This window comes from Hyperoodon ampullatus (genome assembly GCF_949752795.1).
Source record: "Hyperoodon ampullatus genome assembly, chromosome: 2".
Lineage (NCBI taxonomy): Eukaryota > Metazoa > Chordata > Mammalia > Artiodactyla > Ziphiidae > Hyperoodon > Hyperoodon ampullatus.
The window spans coordinates 170663597-170680587 of NC_136915.1; the positions used below are offsets into that span (position 1 = coordinate 170663597).

The following is a 16991-nucleotide window of genomic DNA, read 5'->3' on the forward strand; positions in this document are numbered from 1 at the left end:
AATACCTAGAAACAAAATGACAATGGAGACACAACGACCCAAAACCTATGGGATGCAGCAAAAGCAGTTCTGAGAGGGAAGTTTGTAGCAATACAATCCCACCTTAAGAAACAGGAAAAATCTCGAGTAAACAACCTGACCTTGCACCTAAAGCAATTAGAGAAAGAAACAAAAAACCCCAAAGTTAGCAGAAGGAAAGAAATCATAAAAATCAGATCAGAAATAAATGAAAAAGAAATGAAGGAAACGATAGCAAAGATCAATAAAACTAAAAGCTGGTTATTTGAGAAATAAACAAAATTGATAAACCATTAGCCAGACTCATCAAGAAAAAAAGGGAGAAGACTCAAATCAATAGAATTAGAAATGAAAAAGGAGAAGTAACAAGTGACACTGCAGAAATACAAAAGATCATGAGAGATTACTACAAGCAACTCTATGCCAACAAAATGGACAACCTGGAAGAAATGGACAAATTCTTAGAAATGCACAACCTGCCAAGACTGAATCAGGAAGAAATAGAAAATATGAACAGACCAATCACAAGCACTGAAATTGAAACTGTGATTAAAAATCTTCCAACAAACAAAAGCCCAGAACCAGATGGCTTCACAGGAGAAATCTATCAAACATTTAGAGAAGAGCTAACACCTATCCTTCTCAAACTCTTCCAAAATATAGCAGAGGGAGGAACACTCCCAAACTCATTCTACGAGGCCGCCATCACCCTGATACCAAAACCAGACAAGGATGTCACAAAGAAAGAAAACTACAGGCCAATATCACTGATGAATATAGATGCAAAAATCCTCAACAAAATACTAGCAAACAGAATCCAACAGCACATTAAAAGGATCATACACCATGATCAAGTGGGGTTTATTCCAGGAACGCAAGGATTCTTCAATATACGCAAATCAATCAACGTGATACACCATATTAACAAATTGAAGGAGAAAAACCATATGATCAATTCAATAGATGCAGAGAAAGCTTTCGACAAAATTCAACACCCATTTATGATAAAAACCCTGCAGAAAGTAGGCATAGAGGGAACTTTCCTCAACATAATAAAGGCCATATATGACAAACCCACAGCTAACATCATCCTCAATGGTGAAAAACTGAAACCATTTCCACTAAGATCAGGAACAAGACAAGGTTGCCCACTCTCACCACTCTTATTCAACATAAGTTTTGGAAGTTTTAGCCACAGCAATCAGAGAAGAAAAGGAAATAAAAGGAATCCAAATCGGAAAAGAAGAAGTAAAGCTGTCACTGTTTGCAGATGACATGATACTATACATAGAGAATCCTAAAGATGCTACCAGGAAACTACTAGAGCTAATCAATGAATTTGGTAAAGTAGCAGGATACAAAATTAATGCACAGACATCTCTGGCAATCCTGTACACTAATGATGAAAAATCTGAAAGTGAAATCAAGAAAACACTCCCATTTACCATTGCAACAAAAAGAATAAAATACCTAGGAATAAACCTACCTAAGGAGACAAAAGACTTGTATGCAGAAAATTATAAGACACTAATGAAAGAAATTAAAGATGATACAAATAGATGGAGAGATATACCATGTTCCTGGATTGGAAGAATCAACATTGTAAAAATGACTCTACTACCCAAAGCAATCTACAGATTCAATGCAATCCCTATCAAACTACCACTGGCATTTTTCACAGAACTAGAACAAAAAATTTCACAATTTGTATGGAAACACAAAAGACCCCGAATAGCCAAAGAAATCTTGAGAACAAAAACGGAGCTGGAGGAATCAGGCTCCCTGACTTCAGACTATACTACAAAGCTACAGTAATCAAGACAGTATGGTACTGGCACAAAAACAGAAAGATAGATCAATGGAACAGGATAGAAAGCCCAGAGAGAAACCCACACACATATGGTCACCTTATCTTTGATAAAGGAGGCAGGAATGTACAGTGGAGAAAGAACAGCCTCTTCAATAAGCGGTGCTGGGAAAACTAGACAGGTACATGTAAAAGTATGAGATTAGATCACTCCCTAACACCATACACAAAAATAAGCTCAAAATGGATTAAAGACCTAAATGTAAGGCCAGAAACTGTCAAACTCTTAGAGGAAAACATAGGCAGAACACTCTATGACATAAATCACAGCAAGATCCTTTTGGACCCACCTCCTAGAGAAATGGAAATACAAACAAAAATAAACAAATGGGACCTAATGAAACTTAAAAGCTTTTGCCCAGCAAGGAAACCACAAACAAGACCAAAAGACAACCCTCAGAATGGGAGAAAATATTTGCAAATGAAGCAACTGACAAAGGATTCATGTCCAAAATTTATAAGCAGTTCATGCAGCTCAATAGCAAAAAAACAAACAACCCAATTGAAAAATGGGCAGAAGACCTAAATAGACATTTCTCCAAAGATATACAGACTGCCAACAAACACATGAAAGAATGCTCAACATCATTAATCATTAGAGAAATGCAAATCAAAACTACAATGAGATATCATCTCACACCAGTCAGAATGGCCATCAACAAAAAATCTAGAAAGAATAAATGCTGGAGAGGGTGTGGAGAAAAGGGAACACTCTTGCACTGCTGGTGGGAATGTGAATTGGTACAGCCACTATGGAGAACAGTATGGAGGTTCCTTAAAAAACTACAAATAGAACTACCATATGACCCAGCAATCCCACTACTGGGCATATACCCTGAGAAAACCATAATTCAAAAAGACTCATGTACCAAAATGTTCATTGCAGCTCTATTTACAATAGCCCGGAGATGGAAACAACCTAAGTGTCCATCATCTGATGAATGGATAAAGAAGATGTGGCACATATATACAATGGAATATTACTCAGCCATAAAAAGAAACGAAATTGAGCTATTTGTAATGAGGTGGATAGACCTAGAGTCTGTCACACAGAGTGAAGTAAGTCAGAAAAAGAAAGACAAATACCATATGCTAACACATATATATGGAATTTAAGAAAAAAAATGTCATGAAGAACCTAGGGGTAAAACAGGAATAAAGACACAGACCTACTTGAGAATGGACTTGAAGATATGGGGAGCGGGAAGGGTAAGCTGTGACAAAGCGAGAGAAAGGCATGGACATATATACACTACCAAATGTAAGGTAGATAGCTAGTGGGAAGCAGCCGCATAGCACAGGGAGATCAGCTCGGTGCTTTGTGACCGACTGGAGGGGTGGGATAGGGAGGGTGGGAGGGAGGGAGATGCAAGAGGGAAGGGATATGGGAACAGATGTATATGTATAACTGATTCACTTTGTTATAAAGCAGAAACTAATACACCATTGTGAAGCAATTATACTCCAATAAAGTTGTTAAAAAAAAAAAGATACATGCATGCCTATGTTCATAGCAGCACTATTCATAATAGCCAAGACATGGAAACAATCTAAATGTCCATCAACAGATGAATGGATAAAGAAGATGTGGTACATATATACAATGGAATACTACTCAGGCATAAAAAAAGAAAGTAATGCCATTTGCAGCAACATGGATGCAACTAGAAATTGTCAGACTAAGTGAAGTCAGAAAGAGAAAGACAAATACCATATGATATCACTTATATGTGGAATCTAAAATATGACACAGGGACTTCCCTGGTGGAGCAGTGGTTAAGAGTCCGCCTGCCAATGCAGGGGATATGGGTTCTATCCCTGGTCTGGGAAGATCCCACATGCCGCAGAGCCACTAAGCCCATGTGCCACAACTACTGAGCCTGTGCTCTAGAGCCCGCGAGCCACAACTACTGAAGCTCGCGCACCTAGAGCCTGTGCTCTGAAACAGGAGAAGCCACTGCAATGAGAAGCCCACGCACCGCAATGAAGAGTGGCTCCCACTCGCAGCAACTAGATAGAGCCCACGCACAGCAACAAAGACCCAACGCAGCCAAAAATAAATAAATAAATTTATTTAAAAAAAATATATATATATGACACAAATGAACCTGTCTATGAAACAGAATCACAGAGAACAGACTGGTGGTTGCCAAGGGTGAGGGGGTTGGGGGAAGGATGGAGTGGGAGGTTGGGGTTAGCAGATGCAAGCTTTCATATATAGAATGGATAAATAACAAGGTCCTACTGTATAGCACAGAGAACTATATTCAATATCCTACGATAAATCATAATGGAAAAGAATATTAAAAAAGAGTAAGGTACATATATATATAAATGAATCACTTTGCTGTACAGCAGTAATTAACACAACACTGTAAATGAACTATACTTCAATTAGAGAAAAGAATTCTCACCAGCAAAAAAAAAAAAAAAAAATTTAATGATTCTTAGTGAATGACATATTCATTCATTAAACAAATGTTTAGTGAACCTCCATTATATATAGTGTACTTTGAGAGATGCAGGTATGTATAAAATATGATTTCTGACTTCCAAGATCTTACAAATATAGAACTGAAAGGGAGCTAAATAACATTAGGTCCAGTGCATGACATTTCAGTACCCTGTTACCAAAGGGAAGCATTAGTTAACCAGCAATTTTCATTCACCCAACAAACAGCATTATCAAAACTTCCTGTGACCCACAAATCCTAGGCCAGCTTTTGTGGTTTAAAGCTGTCTCAGGACTAAATAAAGGTCAGTGTCCCTTTATAGGCACCTAATTGTTAAGCAATTCATCTAAGCCACCAATGCCATGACAGAAATATTTGAGGATCCTTGTGACTTGACACAAATCTGTATCACTTCTTTCCTTATCAAGAGGAAACAGAATAAGACAACAACAACAACAAAACTGCAAGAGCCCCCTTTTTAAGATTTCTTTAAAACTACTTATTTTGAAACAAATATTTACATACATGCTCTTTGTTCTATGGAAAAATGCACTGCAATAATATAGGTTAAAATGTAAATTTATGAACAAACACTATAAGCACCACAAAGTCAGCCCCTTTGCCCATGGATTCTAGGCCATTTGAAGTGTACTTAGGGCTTCCCTGGTGGCACAGTGGTTAAGAATCCGCCTGCCCATGCAGGGGACTCGGGTTTGATCCCTGGTCCAGGAAGATCCCACATGCCACGGAACAACTAAGCCCATGCGCCACAACTACTAAGCCTGCGCTCCAGAGCCCGCAAGCCACAACTCCTGAAGCCCAGGTGCCTAGAGCCCGTGCTCTGCAATGAGAAAAGCCACTGCAATGAGAAGCCCGCGCACCACAACGAAGAGTAGCCCCCACTCACCGCAACTAGAGAAAGCCCGCGCACAGCAACAAAGACCCAACGCAGCCAGAAATAAAAATTTTTTTAAATGTTAAAAAAAAATAATAAAGTGTACTTAGACCCATCACTCACCTTACAATGTACAAATGTACTTTTGATTACATGTAGGACTGAGGAGGGAAGACTGTGAATATTTTCTAGAATGATGGATTCATGAGTGGCACAGACATGCTGAACACATCCTGTAAGAGCTCCTAATAGCTGTACCATTGTCTGGAAATATGGAAAGAAGTTTCATTCAGAATATATTTTCTGTGTACCTAAAAGGTGTCAGACAATATGCTGAGTGCTAGGGATACAGCAGTGAGCAAAATGGACCCTCTATCTGTTCCTCTTTACACATAACTTCAGTCTGTCAGAACTATAAATATTAAAAGTGGCTAGGGACTTCCCTGGCAGTCCAGTGGTTAAGACTTCGCTTTCCAACGCAGGGGGTACAGGTTCGATCCCTGGTTGGGGAGCTAAGATCTCACATGCCTCATAGCCAAAAAAACAAAAATTAAAAAACAGAAGCAATATTGTAACAAATTCAATATAGACTTTAAAAATGGTCCACATCGAAAAAATCTTAGAAAAAAAAACAAAAAAAACTGGCTAGCCATTTGGTTAAAAAAAAAAAAGAAGAAGTTGGAATCCTAACCCACAACATCGAAGTATATGGCAGGTGTTCTACACATACGCTTTAGAATTACAGGTAGGGCATGCTATCTCGATTACTTGTCTTCTTACACGAGTTTAGATATTTACTAAGCATGAAATTGTATAAGAAATTCAGAATTTATGTTTTTTGCAATATCTTTATATCTTTAGTTCTATAAATTTAATTCTAGCATTGGGGCATTATATAGAGAATACAAAGTTAATTAATATCTTACACTCTTTAAGCTCTCCCACCCTCCTTTCTAATATATTTGACATACCTGTAAAATATTTCTTAGAGTGGTCTGGATTTCTAAATTTTGGCTTGATAGTCCTCTGGCTTGACTGGTTAACTCATACATCATGTCATCAAATAATCTCACAGTCTGTGAAAACAAAGCAGGTCATAAACAGTAGTAACAGAAGTCACTAAAAAAGGAAAAGGCATATCTTTAAAGAAATAAATTAGATTTGATTTTGCATTATTAACAGCTACGGGATATTGTCTAGTGTAACAACTGCACCAATAAAGTTAATAAAAAACATATTTTGTATAGTGTTTCTACAGTATTTCTATTTTTTGTATCCTATTTTTCTACAATAGAATCTCCTTAAAAAAAAACAAGCCTCCAATAAAAATTGATTTGTCTTCCATTTCTGTGATTTGAATCTACTTAATAACATCCATAAAAAAAGATCACTCAAAGTTCACTTTTTGGTGATGTAACAAAAGTGCTACTCTTACAGTTAAATAAATAAAAGATGATGATCTTAACCAATCAACATCCATGTGAACATTTACAAGGATATTTTCTGGTAGTGGTAATGAATTTGTGTTGAATTACCTATTCACTTGTTTTCTAACCAGTTCCCCTTTCTGACCAACTCAAAATACTATTCCTGGGTTAGAGACATAGTACGTGACCTCAGAAATAAGTGCTTTTGTCTGTGAAACATTAGCCAACCTAAGATCTTAATACTCTAAACAAGTTAAATGGCCTAAACACTACACTACAAGAATAACCATAGTCAGCAACACACTGTAGCTAAAGAGGGTACTGCTTCCCATAAGCTTGTTAACACTCACCATCTCGTTTTCATCTATATACTAGCTGGATCTTTTTTTGGCGGTCAAGAACAAATTTTAAAAGACTTTTTAGATACAGAATTGAGTGAATATGAGTAAAAGGAGTTCTGATAATTGTTTCAAAGCTAAACTTAGAAATCCATTCCAGTAAGAGATACGTTATCATAAAAAAAATGTTTCATTTTGTCACCAAAGTATGTTTAGTTCCCACGATTAAAAAAAAAAGTTATGACTCTGCTTTTCAGAGAAAAGGTATACCACATATATCTAAAAGGTAACAATGCAGTTGGTGAATCTGATATTTTCTTTTAAGTTACTTGATTTTACCAATATTCCAGCCATTTTTATTCTAAGACTTCTTTAATAAATTTTGGCTCCATTTTTCCAGACAATGAAATTTAACAATTACTAATAAATTCTACAGAGAAGATAAAGAAAGAGACTTAACTAACTTCATCATCCATCCCAATTTTCAATGAATAGCTTTAAAATACAAGAGTATTTAAAACCAACTACAAATAATGTAAATTCAATTAGTAAAGGATCCATACTCTCTGAAAATGTTTTTTTAATCACCTAATGATCATACTAACACCATCACATTCTCACATAAGATCTATTTTTAACTATTTTATTTGTATTTCAAATATGTGATACATTGGGAATTCCCTGGCAGTCCAGTGGTTAGGACTCGGCACTTTCACTGCTGTGGGCCCGGGTTCAATCTCTGGTCAGGGAACTACGATCCCACAAGCCTCGTGGTGCAGCCAAAAAAAAAAAAAAGTGATACATTAAGAAATTAAGAATAAATGGTCTAAAACCGAGGCCAGATCTTAACAGCCTTTATAACAAGTAAATTGATTAAGATAATAATAGTACTATACCTTTGGCAGCACTTGTGAAAAGAAAGTCTCTTCCAATGTCAGGTGGTTCATATGAGGTAAAAACATTTCTACAATAATTTTCAGAATTTCTATAAAGGAAAACAGTAACATATTTTGTAGCAATATTAAGTCATGTCAGCCAACAAAGGTCACTACCCTTTCCCAGATTCGAGAATATGTACATACTAGCAATCAAAAGCTTTGTACAGTTTCAAAATGCCATATTCTATGTAGAGAAACTATTAACAATTAAACAACTTGAAATAATAGAAAAATTTTAAAAAAACAATGTATGTGTCCAGCAACTGAAGATCAGTTAATGGATGTGGGTACATCTACTGAATAGGATCTGCTATCATTAAAATGATTGTTAGAGATTGTTTAAAACCATGATAAAATGCCCACAATACATTAAGCTAAAATGAAAAAACTTCCAAATAGTGTAATTCCAATCTTAATATATATAAACATGTATATACAAAGAATAACCGATAGGCTGGCAGGAGTATATAGAATCAAGATGAGAATGTCCTATGCCAAAATCTTAAACATTTCAGATTAATGACTGTTTTATTATCTTTTCTGTTTTTCTGCATGTTACAAATTTTCTATAATGAATATGTACAACTCTCATACACAGGATAAAAAGTAACTGTTCCTTAAAAAAATCAGACCCCACAGGCAGCACAGATTCAAGATTATAAACAAATATTCCACAACCAAGTGAAATGTAAATAGAAAACTCAAAATATATGAGTAAACTCTGTAGGATAGTCTTAACTCTCTACCTCTCCTCCTAACTAAATAAATAAATTACGTCGAGTAAGATTAATGAAGACAGATGAAGAAAGTCAACTTTTCCAAATGACAAATTTCTCATACCTAAACAATCAGCCTTTTGTAATTAGAAAGTATTTTCTAATTGACACTAAACATGTTAAGAAGCTGAAAGTTATTAAGTAGACTGCAAATTATGTTTTATATTGGTCTAACCAGTTTAACAACTAACATTTAAAATTTACAATGTGCTTATACATAATCAAACAGAACACTTTTGGTATCTATCCAAAATGGAATTTAAAAATTTAAGTACTGTAATTTGAAGTAATTTGGTCATTTTAAGTAACTGAAGATTACAAAGGCTGTAACGCTACAATAGGAAGAATAAACTTAAAGGGAATACGAAACTATATTTAAATTTAAAGGGAATACGAAACTGGGATATGTGGGACTCAGGCCTTAAAGACATCAAAGTAATCGTACAATTAAGATAATTTTACTTACGAATATGCTCAATCCAACTGTCAGAATGCTGATACATAGAGTAAAAAAATCAAGGAAGATACTAGTATCAGTAAGATATTCACTACTGAGAACAGATTTTAAAAGGACCCTTCTTGAAGTTTAAGCAATGATCAGTAAGAGATTGAAATTAGACTCAAATTACTGGCTTAATTTTGCTGTAAAAAAATGTAATGCTTACTAGGTATAATGAAATATAATGAAAATACTTTAAGGAAATGTTTTCAAAATTGCTCAGGGATAAACTTATCTTTTCAAACTATGTGTAGTTATGACTTATTTCTGACAGATGAGAAACAGTCTGTAATAATCCATGGGTTTCTGGTTTTTGAAACAGAAATTTCTTCCTCCTCAGCACTTCTATAGTACTTTATTTGCACCTGTCTTAAGTCACTGGTCAACTCCTATCTTCTTTTCATGTTACTAGCATATCTATCTTACCACCTTATCAGACAGAAACTCTTCTGCACATAGAAGCTTACAAATATGTCATAATAAATTATGCTATGTTCATTACAAACGTTAATGGTAATCACATTATAAACTATACACTTTTATACCATTCAGAGTAATTGTTAGGAATGTTTTCCTGTAAAAATAATATATGAATTATTAAAGTATGTGTCAATAAGAAAAATGAATAAGAAAAATGAATAAGCCATAACTCCGTCACAGTAATACAGGAATTGATTCTTTTTCTGAAATCTTACTTTGCATACACATATCTTACAGCAGCAATCAAAATGAGATATAGTCATTAACTCATTTTAGTTCAGTAGGGTAGAATTTGCCTCGTGGATAAATTTCAGTAAAGGTCAAAAAAATTCTAACCTCTTCCAAAATTAAACATAAGTTATGATTATGCAGACATGCAGGTAAAGACTGGAAAATAAGGGACTTCCCTGGCGGTCCAATGGTTAAGACTCCGCGCTTCCACTGCAGGGGGCACAAGTTTGATCCCTGGTCAGGGGACTAAGATCCTGCAGGCCGAGCGGCGCGGCCCCCCCAAAAAGAGAAAGACTGGAAAATAACGTGTGAAATGCAAAACATGAAAATAATTATGTTTGGGTGATGGAGTTACTGAAAATTTCTTTCATTTGTAGAAAAAGTGTTGAAATAAAACCAAAAGCTGAAAAAAAATTTTATCTAATGAGATTTTCAGTCAGTTTTAAAACATGACAATATTTTTTAGCCCTTCACTGAATGCTTACTATGTGCCAGGCACTATTCTAGGTGCTGGAGAAAACAAAATTCCTGCCTTTATGAACTTTACAGTACAGTGAGGAAAAGTAAAAAGGAAACAAAGTAAACAAGATAATTTCCATTAAGGTTACTTCTGCTGTTTAGAAAACTGAGCAGGGCAATGAGATAAGTATTACAGACTGGGTTTGGGAGAACCACGTAAGACTGAGGACGCTGAAAATGGCTTGCTGGCGTGACAGCTGAGACCTGAATAATGAGATGGACAAAAGGCTGAGAGAAGAACAAACTATGCTGAAGGATCAGCAAAAATGAAGATCCTGAGGTAGGTGAGCTTCATGTATTTGTGGACAGAGTGTAGTGAGCTAGGTAAGCGAGGAAAAGGCTTAGAACATGAGGAGCCTTGAAGGTAAAAATTTAGATTTTATTCCTAATTTATTAAGAAGCCACTGGGGTGGAGGGAGTGGTTTAAAAAGGAAATAACAATGTTTTCCACTTTTTTGTGAACTTTTTTTGGAGAATGGATTATAAGAGGACGTGAGTAGAAGCAAGGGAGCTATTAACAATAGTTCAGGTGAGACGTTATGCGGGTTTGAAAGAGTGGTAGCAACCAGGATGGAGATAAGCATTTGGATTCAAGATATAGTCTGAGGTCAGAAACAAAATGACTTGCTGATTGGATGTGAGAGAGAGAGGACTGAAGGTTTTGGCTTGTAAAACCATTAATTTAGATGAAGAAGACTGGGGGAAGAACAGGTTTGGGTTCTTTTGAATTTTAAGTTTGAGATGCAAAACCAGGTGGGAATGTTGATTTTTTTTTTTTTTTGATGTAAATAAACAAGCTTGGGAATTCCCTGGTGGTGCAGTGGTTAAGAATCCACCTGCCAATGCAGGGGTCACAGGTTCGAGCCCTGGTCCGGGAAGATCCCACACGCCACGGAGCAACTAAGCCCGTGTGCCACAACTAATGAGCCTGCGCTCTAGAGCCCCCGAGCCACAACTGCTGAGCCCACGTGCCACAACTACTGAAGCCCACGCGCCTAGAGCCCGTGCTCCTTAACAGGAGAAGCCACCGCAATGAGAAGCCCTCGCACCGCAATGAAGAGCAGCCCCCACTTACCACAACTAGAGAAAGCCCGTGCGCAGCAACAAAGACCCAACACAGCCAAAAATAAATAAATTTATTTTTTTTTTAAAAAAGAGTAGCCCCTGCTCACGGCAACTAGAGAAAGCCCATGTGCAACGAAGACCAAACGCAGCCAAAAATAAATAAATAAATAATAAAAAAAATAAACAAGCTTGACTTTCAATTATTGAAATCCCCTTATAAGCTTGAGAAGAAAAAGAGGAACCGTGTTTCTTATCTTTGTTCCCCCGAAGCCTAACATTGCCTGGTACATACAATATTCTGTACCTAGTAAAATTTTTTGAGGAGGAGGATGGCTATTTGTTACCGAAATCAAAAATCCTTGAGGACAGCAGTTCCATATCTACACGATAACTAAGAAAGCACTTTGGTACCTAAGTGGTACTTTGCCAATGCCCAGGTGAATGATTTCTATGTGACCGTAATATTTACATTTGGCTTTAGCTGTAAAAGATTACTTTTGCAGCGTTCAGACTCTCTCAAGTGAAGGTCTTTTTTTCTTTTGAGTGTAGTTTTATGTGCTCAAAGCTGTTAAAAAAAAATTACCCTTTAACATGAAGGGCTAGGACTCCAGGTACATTTACAACCAAAAAGGGGTTCGACTACTAAATGGCCTGCATCTGGACAACGGAGACATTAAGTACCTCACACCCAGCAGATGAAAGCAATTAGCAAAGAAAGCAACTCCTTCTCACCAGCAATAAACCGAAAGAGGTTCAAAAAGGGGAGGGGAAGAACATTTGTATTTACTGAACATCTTTTACAGACTTGGCACCATGTCAGAACTACGTCCTTTAGATTCTCAAAATAGTGAGGAAGGTATTCATTTTCACCACCCATTTTAGAGATGAGAGCTCAGAGTACCTCGCTCTCTCTACTTCATCCAGTCAGCTCACCTTACAGCTCAAGTCTGAGTCCTTGCCTCCCCCGGCTCCCCTCGCCCCATGGAAAAGTATTCACGCCTAACTGCACGTACAGAGCAACTCAAAGGCCCAGAGGAATGGCAGAAAACGCCACATCCACTGCCAAAACCACGGGCAGAAAACCTCTGCGAGCCCTTCGGATGCCAAAGCCAGGCATGCCTTCGGTCTCGGCACCCACGGCTCTCGCTCGCCCTTCCTTCCCTCGCTTACTCATCTCGCTCATCAACAGAGAAAGGAGAGGGTTGAAGCCGCAAGAACCCAACACGGCCCGGCAGCGGGTGTGATGAGACAGGAGAGAAGGTTGGAGACAGGCCCCACACCCCTCTCTAGGTGGAAGTGACAATGAAGGATATAAGGAGCCGAGGCAGGACAGATGGCAGTTCCCGGCGGCATAGCTCCTCCGACCAGCTACTTAATTCTTCCAGGGGAACCGCGCTCGCCGGGACAGCGCGTTCCTGAGACATGCTTTCGCCCAAGACCAAAGCTTCGAAGCGCTCCCGGCAGAGCCAAAACCGGAAACGCCCACTGTCCCGGCAGGCCTTGCGAGCCAAAACCATAGAGAGGAAGGGCGCCGCTTTCCTTAGTGAGCCCGGGCCCCACACGACTGGGAATAAAGCCGGGCTTGTCTGGCCCGCGGAGGACTCGACTCACTGGTGCGCGCTTTCAGTCGGGAGGGTCTGGCCGGAGTACTCTGGAGCTGGGAACCGCCGGGGAGCTAGCGTCCACAGGTCTGGATTGCTGTAATGTTGCTTTTGAGACGCTTTGGGGGAGGTGAGGGCCGGGAGTCCACAGATTTGCTACACTCCGTCCCTTAGGGCTTTGAGGTTGCACATCTGGTGTCGGGTTTGACCTGGGATTTACAGCCAGAAATGACTCCAAGCCCCGCGGTGAAGTGGGATAGAAACAGGCGCCTTCCTACCCGTTTAATGTGTTGACCCTGCTCTGTACATCCTATGTAATGGGGATAAAGACCCACCTGCCAGAATTGTTGTGCAAATTGAAGTAGACGGTATATTTTAAGTGTCTAGCCCAGTAGATACAGAGAAGAGTCTCTTTATTAAGTTGCTTCCATTTTCTACGGACCTCCCCGCACAGTTCAGTGCCCTTATTCTGTGTCAAGCTAATCTTTACTAATTACTCCACAGTTACCTCACTCCCAGTACACTTAGGGCTGCTGGTCTCCGCGAAATGTTTGTAGTGAGGTCATCTGAATGAATTTACACACATCAGAGCATACCTGTTCCTGTTTTTAAAGGGATGCGTCTTTATCAAAATACAATCTTGAGGTCCTGTTACGTGAAACGGTAACAGACTGAAGAGATTCTGGCAGTTTAGGAGGTTAATATGTTTGGGCAGGGTCGTGACAGATGAAACACACTAAATAGCTAGGCTTGTCATTTCCTGCCTGAGAATTTTGGACTTTACGTTATTTCTAGTTCTTGCTGCTGCTGTTATTTTGTTTGTTTTTACGGTTTATTCTCTTCTCTGTCTTTTGAAACCTGAAGGGTGTGTGTGTTTCCAAGTCTCTTTATCTCCCTGTCCCTCCACTGCTTTCATAGAAAAGGCAGCTGCTGGGGGTGGAGCGGGGGACTGTTTAATATTACATTTACATAAAATGTGTCATTTTGCTTTTTAATAACAATTTTCTTTTTTTTCTCCAGAGCTAAATTGAAAAAAGAGCAAAGACCTCTTAAAAGTCATTTGGAAATATCTCTGAATATTTGTAAGTGTTTATAAGCTGCTAAAGAGAAATGGACCTCCAGCAAAACTAACAGAATTGAAGCAGTGTGTGTCATCAGTTCTATCCAGAAGTTGAAGAATCTTCCTTTGAGTTTAACGATTGTGTGCATTTTATGAGAGAATGACTTTTCAGTTTAATTTCACTATAGAAGACCATCTGGAAGATGAATTAACATCCCTTGGAGATGGAGCTTTGGCCCTAGATTCCTCAAAAGAGTCTTCAGTCTCAGAAAGACAAAAAGGTACACACAGAGACAAAAAGTGTTCTACAGAACAGTTTGACCTGCTTCAGGATCATTTGTGGGAACATAAGTCAGCAGGAAATGCAGGTGCCCCTCAAGATACAGACAGCTCACTCAATGCAGCTAACAGTTCAAGTAGCTTGGAGCCACATGAAAAACAGCCCTGCTTTAGAGTTGCCAAAGAGCATGCTATGCCTAAAGATTTAAAGAAAGTGTTAGAAAATAAAGTCATAGAAACATTACCAGGTCTCCAGCATATGAACATATCAGTAGTGAAAACCATCTTGTTGAAAGAGAACTTCCCTGGAGAAAACATCATTTCAAAAAGCTTTTCTTCTCACTCTGATCTGATTACAGGTGTTTATGAAGGAGGCTTAAAAATCTGGGAATGTACCTTTGACCTCCTGGCATATTTTACAAAGGCCAAAGTGAAATTTGCTGGGAAAAAAGTGTTGGATCTTGGTTGTGGATCAGGGTTGCTGGGTATAATGGCATTCAAGGGAGGCGCCAAAGAAATTCATTTTCAAGATTATAACAGCGTGGTGATTGATGAAGTAACCTTACCTAATGTAGTGGCTAACTCCACTTCGGAAGATGAAGAAAATGATGTAAACAAACCAGATGTGAAAAGGTGCAGGAAATCAAAAGTAGCACAAGAACTATGTAAATTCCGGTTCTTTTCTGGGGAGTGGTCTGAGTTTTGTAAGCTTTTACTAAGCAGTGAAAAACTTTTTGAAAAATATGATCTCATTCTTACCTCAGAAACCATTTACAATCCAGATTATTATGGTCCTTTGCACCAAACATTCCTTAGCTTGTTAGATAAAAATGGACGGGTGCTTTTGGCCAGCAAAGCACATTATTTTGGTGTGGGTGGAGGTACTCATCTCTTTCAGAAGTTTGTTGAAGAAAGGAATGTATTTGAGATGAGAACACTCGAAATAATTGATGAAGGACTAAAGAGATTCCTAATTGAGATGAATTTTAAGTACCCCAGTTAATGCCCACTGAGTATCCTAAGTGAAATAAACAAAATAACCAAAACCTTATTTTGAATGTTTGATTTCTGCTTTGCTATTATTTTTTTCTGAAATTATGATGTTTGTTTAGTTTTGTTTATCCAAATAAGAGACCAACTATATTAGCGACATTGTACTTGCTAGGTGAGACTGAAAAAATAGTGTTCCTCAGCATTTGAAAAGATCTCCTAGGAAATCATTTTGTGGGAAAGTTTTCTGTTCTCCACTTTCATTCTATTTGACCTTTCTACCACCTTTGGCATATAAATTTGTTCCCAGGAAAATCTGCCATTTCTTACCTCAAGTTTGAATTTCTTCCCAGTCTTTGTCAGTTTCTGTTCACATGAAGTGCCTGATCGATCACCATGCTGTTAATTCTAAAGGCATACATATGCATCACTAAATGTTTCTGAATCTAAATATTAGATTGAAGGCCTTGGGTAACTAGGAAAAAGTTTTTGTTTTATTTTATGTTTATATTCATTTATCTTGTATAATAAGAATTAGAATGCTGAGCAGTTGAATTCAACATTAAGATGGAGGGAATAAGGGGAATCATGATAGAGAATATAAAGGTGGTACAGAAAACTTACAGTGCTTGTAGCCCTTTTTAGCCAAGGAAGTAGGAGACCCTAGGGTCTTGGTAGGAGGAAAAAGAATAGGAAACAGAATTCCAGATTCTGGGGAGTAAAGACTTCACTAGTTAAGTAGGGCAAAGAAGGGGAGAAAAAGTATTTTGATTCTAATGCAAAAATGTTCACACAACATATCTAAAATTGGGGTCTACCTTACTGTCTAATAATTATTGTACAGCTGGCAGTATTTTTTTCCTTCTTGAAGGTACCTAAAATAATGGTACAACTTGGATTCAATGAAATGTGATATTTACTGGACATCCGTTAACTAGGCACTTTGTATATATCTTGCTTAATATTTATAACCTTATAAAGTATATATCATCTCCATTTTAATAATGATCATAATAGCTAACAGTTTTCAGCATTTACTATATGCAGGGTAGAAGAGATTTACATATACTAACATATAATATTCGTAACAGCCCTGAATTAGGTTATAATTACTATCTAGATTTTATAAAGAAATTGAGGGACTTCCCTGGTGGTGCAGTATTTAAAAATCCACCTGCCAATGCAGGGGACATGGGTTCGAGCCCTGGTCCAGGAAGATCCCACATGCCGTGGAGCAACTAAGCCCATGCGCCACAACTACTGAGCCTGTGCTCTAGAGCCCACGAGCCACAACTACAGAGCCCGTGCACCACAACTACTGAAGCCCACATGCCTAGAGCCCATGCTCCGCAACGAGAGAAGCCCATGCTCACCACAACTAGACCACATACAGCAACAAAGACCCAATGCAGCTGAAAATAAATTAACAACAACAACAAAAAAAAGAAATTGAGACTCAAGAAAGTAAGTAATTTGATCCCAATCACATTCCTCACATTCAGAATCAGAATCTGAACTGAAATCTTTTTAAAAGCTTCACTCTTCACCACCCCAG

General features: G+C 38.0%; 2 protein-coding genes across 3 annotated transcripts in view; one reads left to right on the top strand and one right to left on the bottom strand.

Annotated features, from left to right (window-relative positions):
• Nucleotides 1-12930, bottom strand: part of FIRRM (FIGNL1 interacting regulator of recombination and mitosis) — a gene marked incomplete at both ends in the record, with an annotated part of 52411 nt that extends 39481 nt beyond the window's left edge. For both annotated transcript variants that reach the window (XM_079697344.1, XM_079697345.1), the window contains 5 exons: nucleotides 5357-5497; nucleotides 6205-6309; nucleotides 7895-7983; nucleotides 9179-9206; nucleotides 12808-12930. In XM_079697344.1, the coding sequence (XP_079553470.1) occupies nucleotides 5357-5497; nucleotides 6205-6309; nucleotides 7895-7983; nucleotides 9179-9206; nucleotides 12808-12930 (486 nt within the window). The remainder of the gene's footprint in view (nucleotides 1-5356; nucleotides 5498-6204; nucleotides 6310-7894; nucleotides 7984-9178; nucleotides 9207-12807) is intronic.
• Nucleotides 12931-14327: 1397 nt separating this feature from the next.
• Nucleotides 14328-15449, top strand: METTL18 (methyltransferase 18, RPL3 N3(tau)-histidine; the record flags this gene model as incomplete). The annotated part of the gene is made up of 1 exon (XM_079697924.1): nucleotides 14328-15449. The coding sequence occupies one exon, from the start codon at nucleotides 14328-14330 to the stop codon at nucleotides 15447-15449; it is 1122 nt and encodes a 373-aa protein (XP_079554050.1).
• Nucleotides 15450-16991: the final 1542 nt, after the last annotated feature.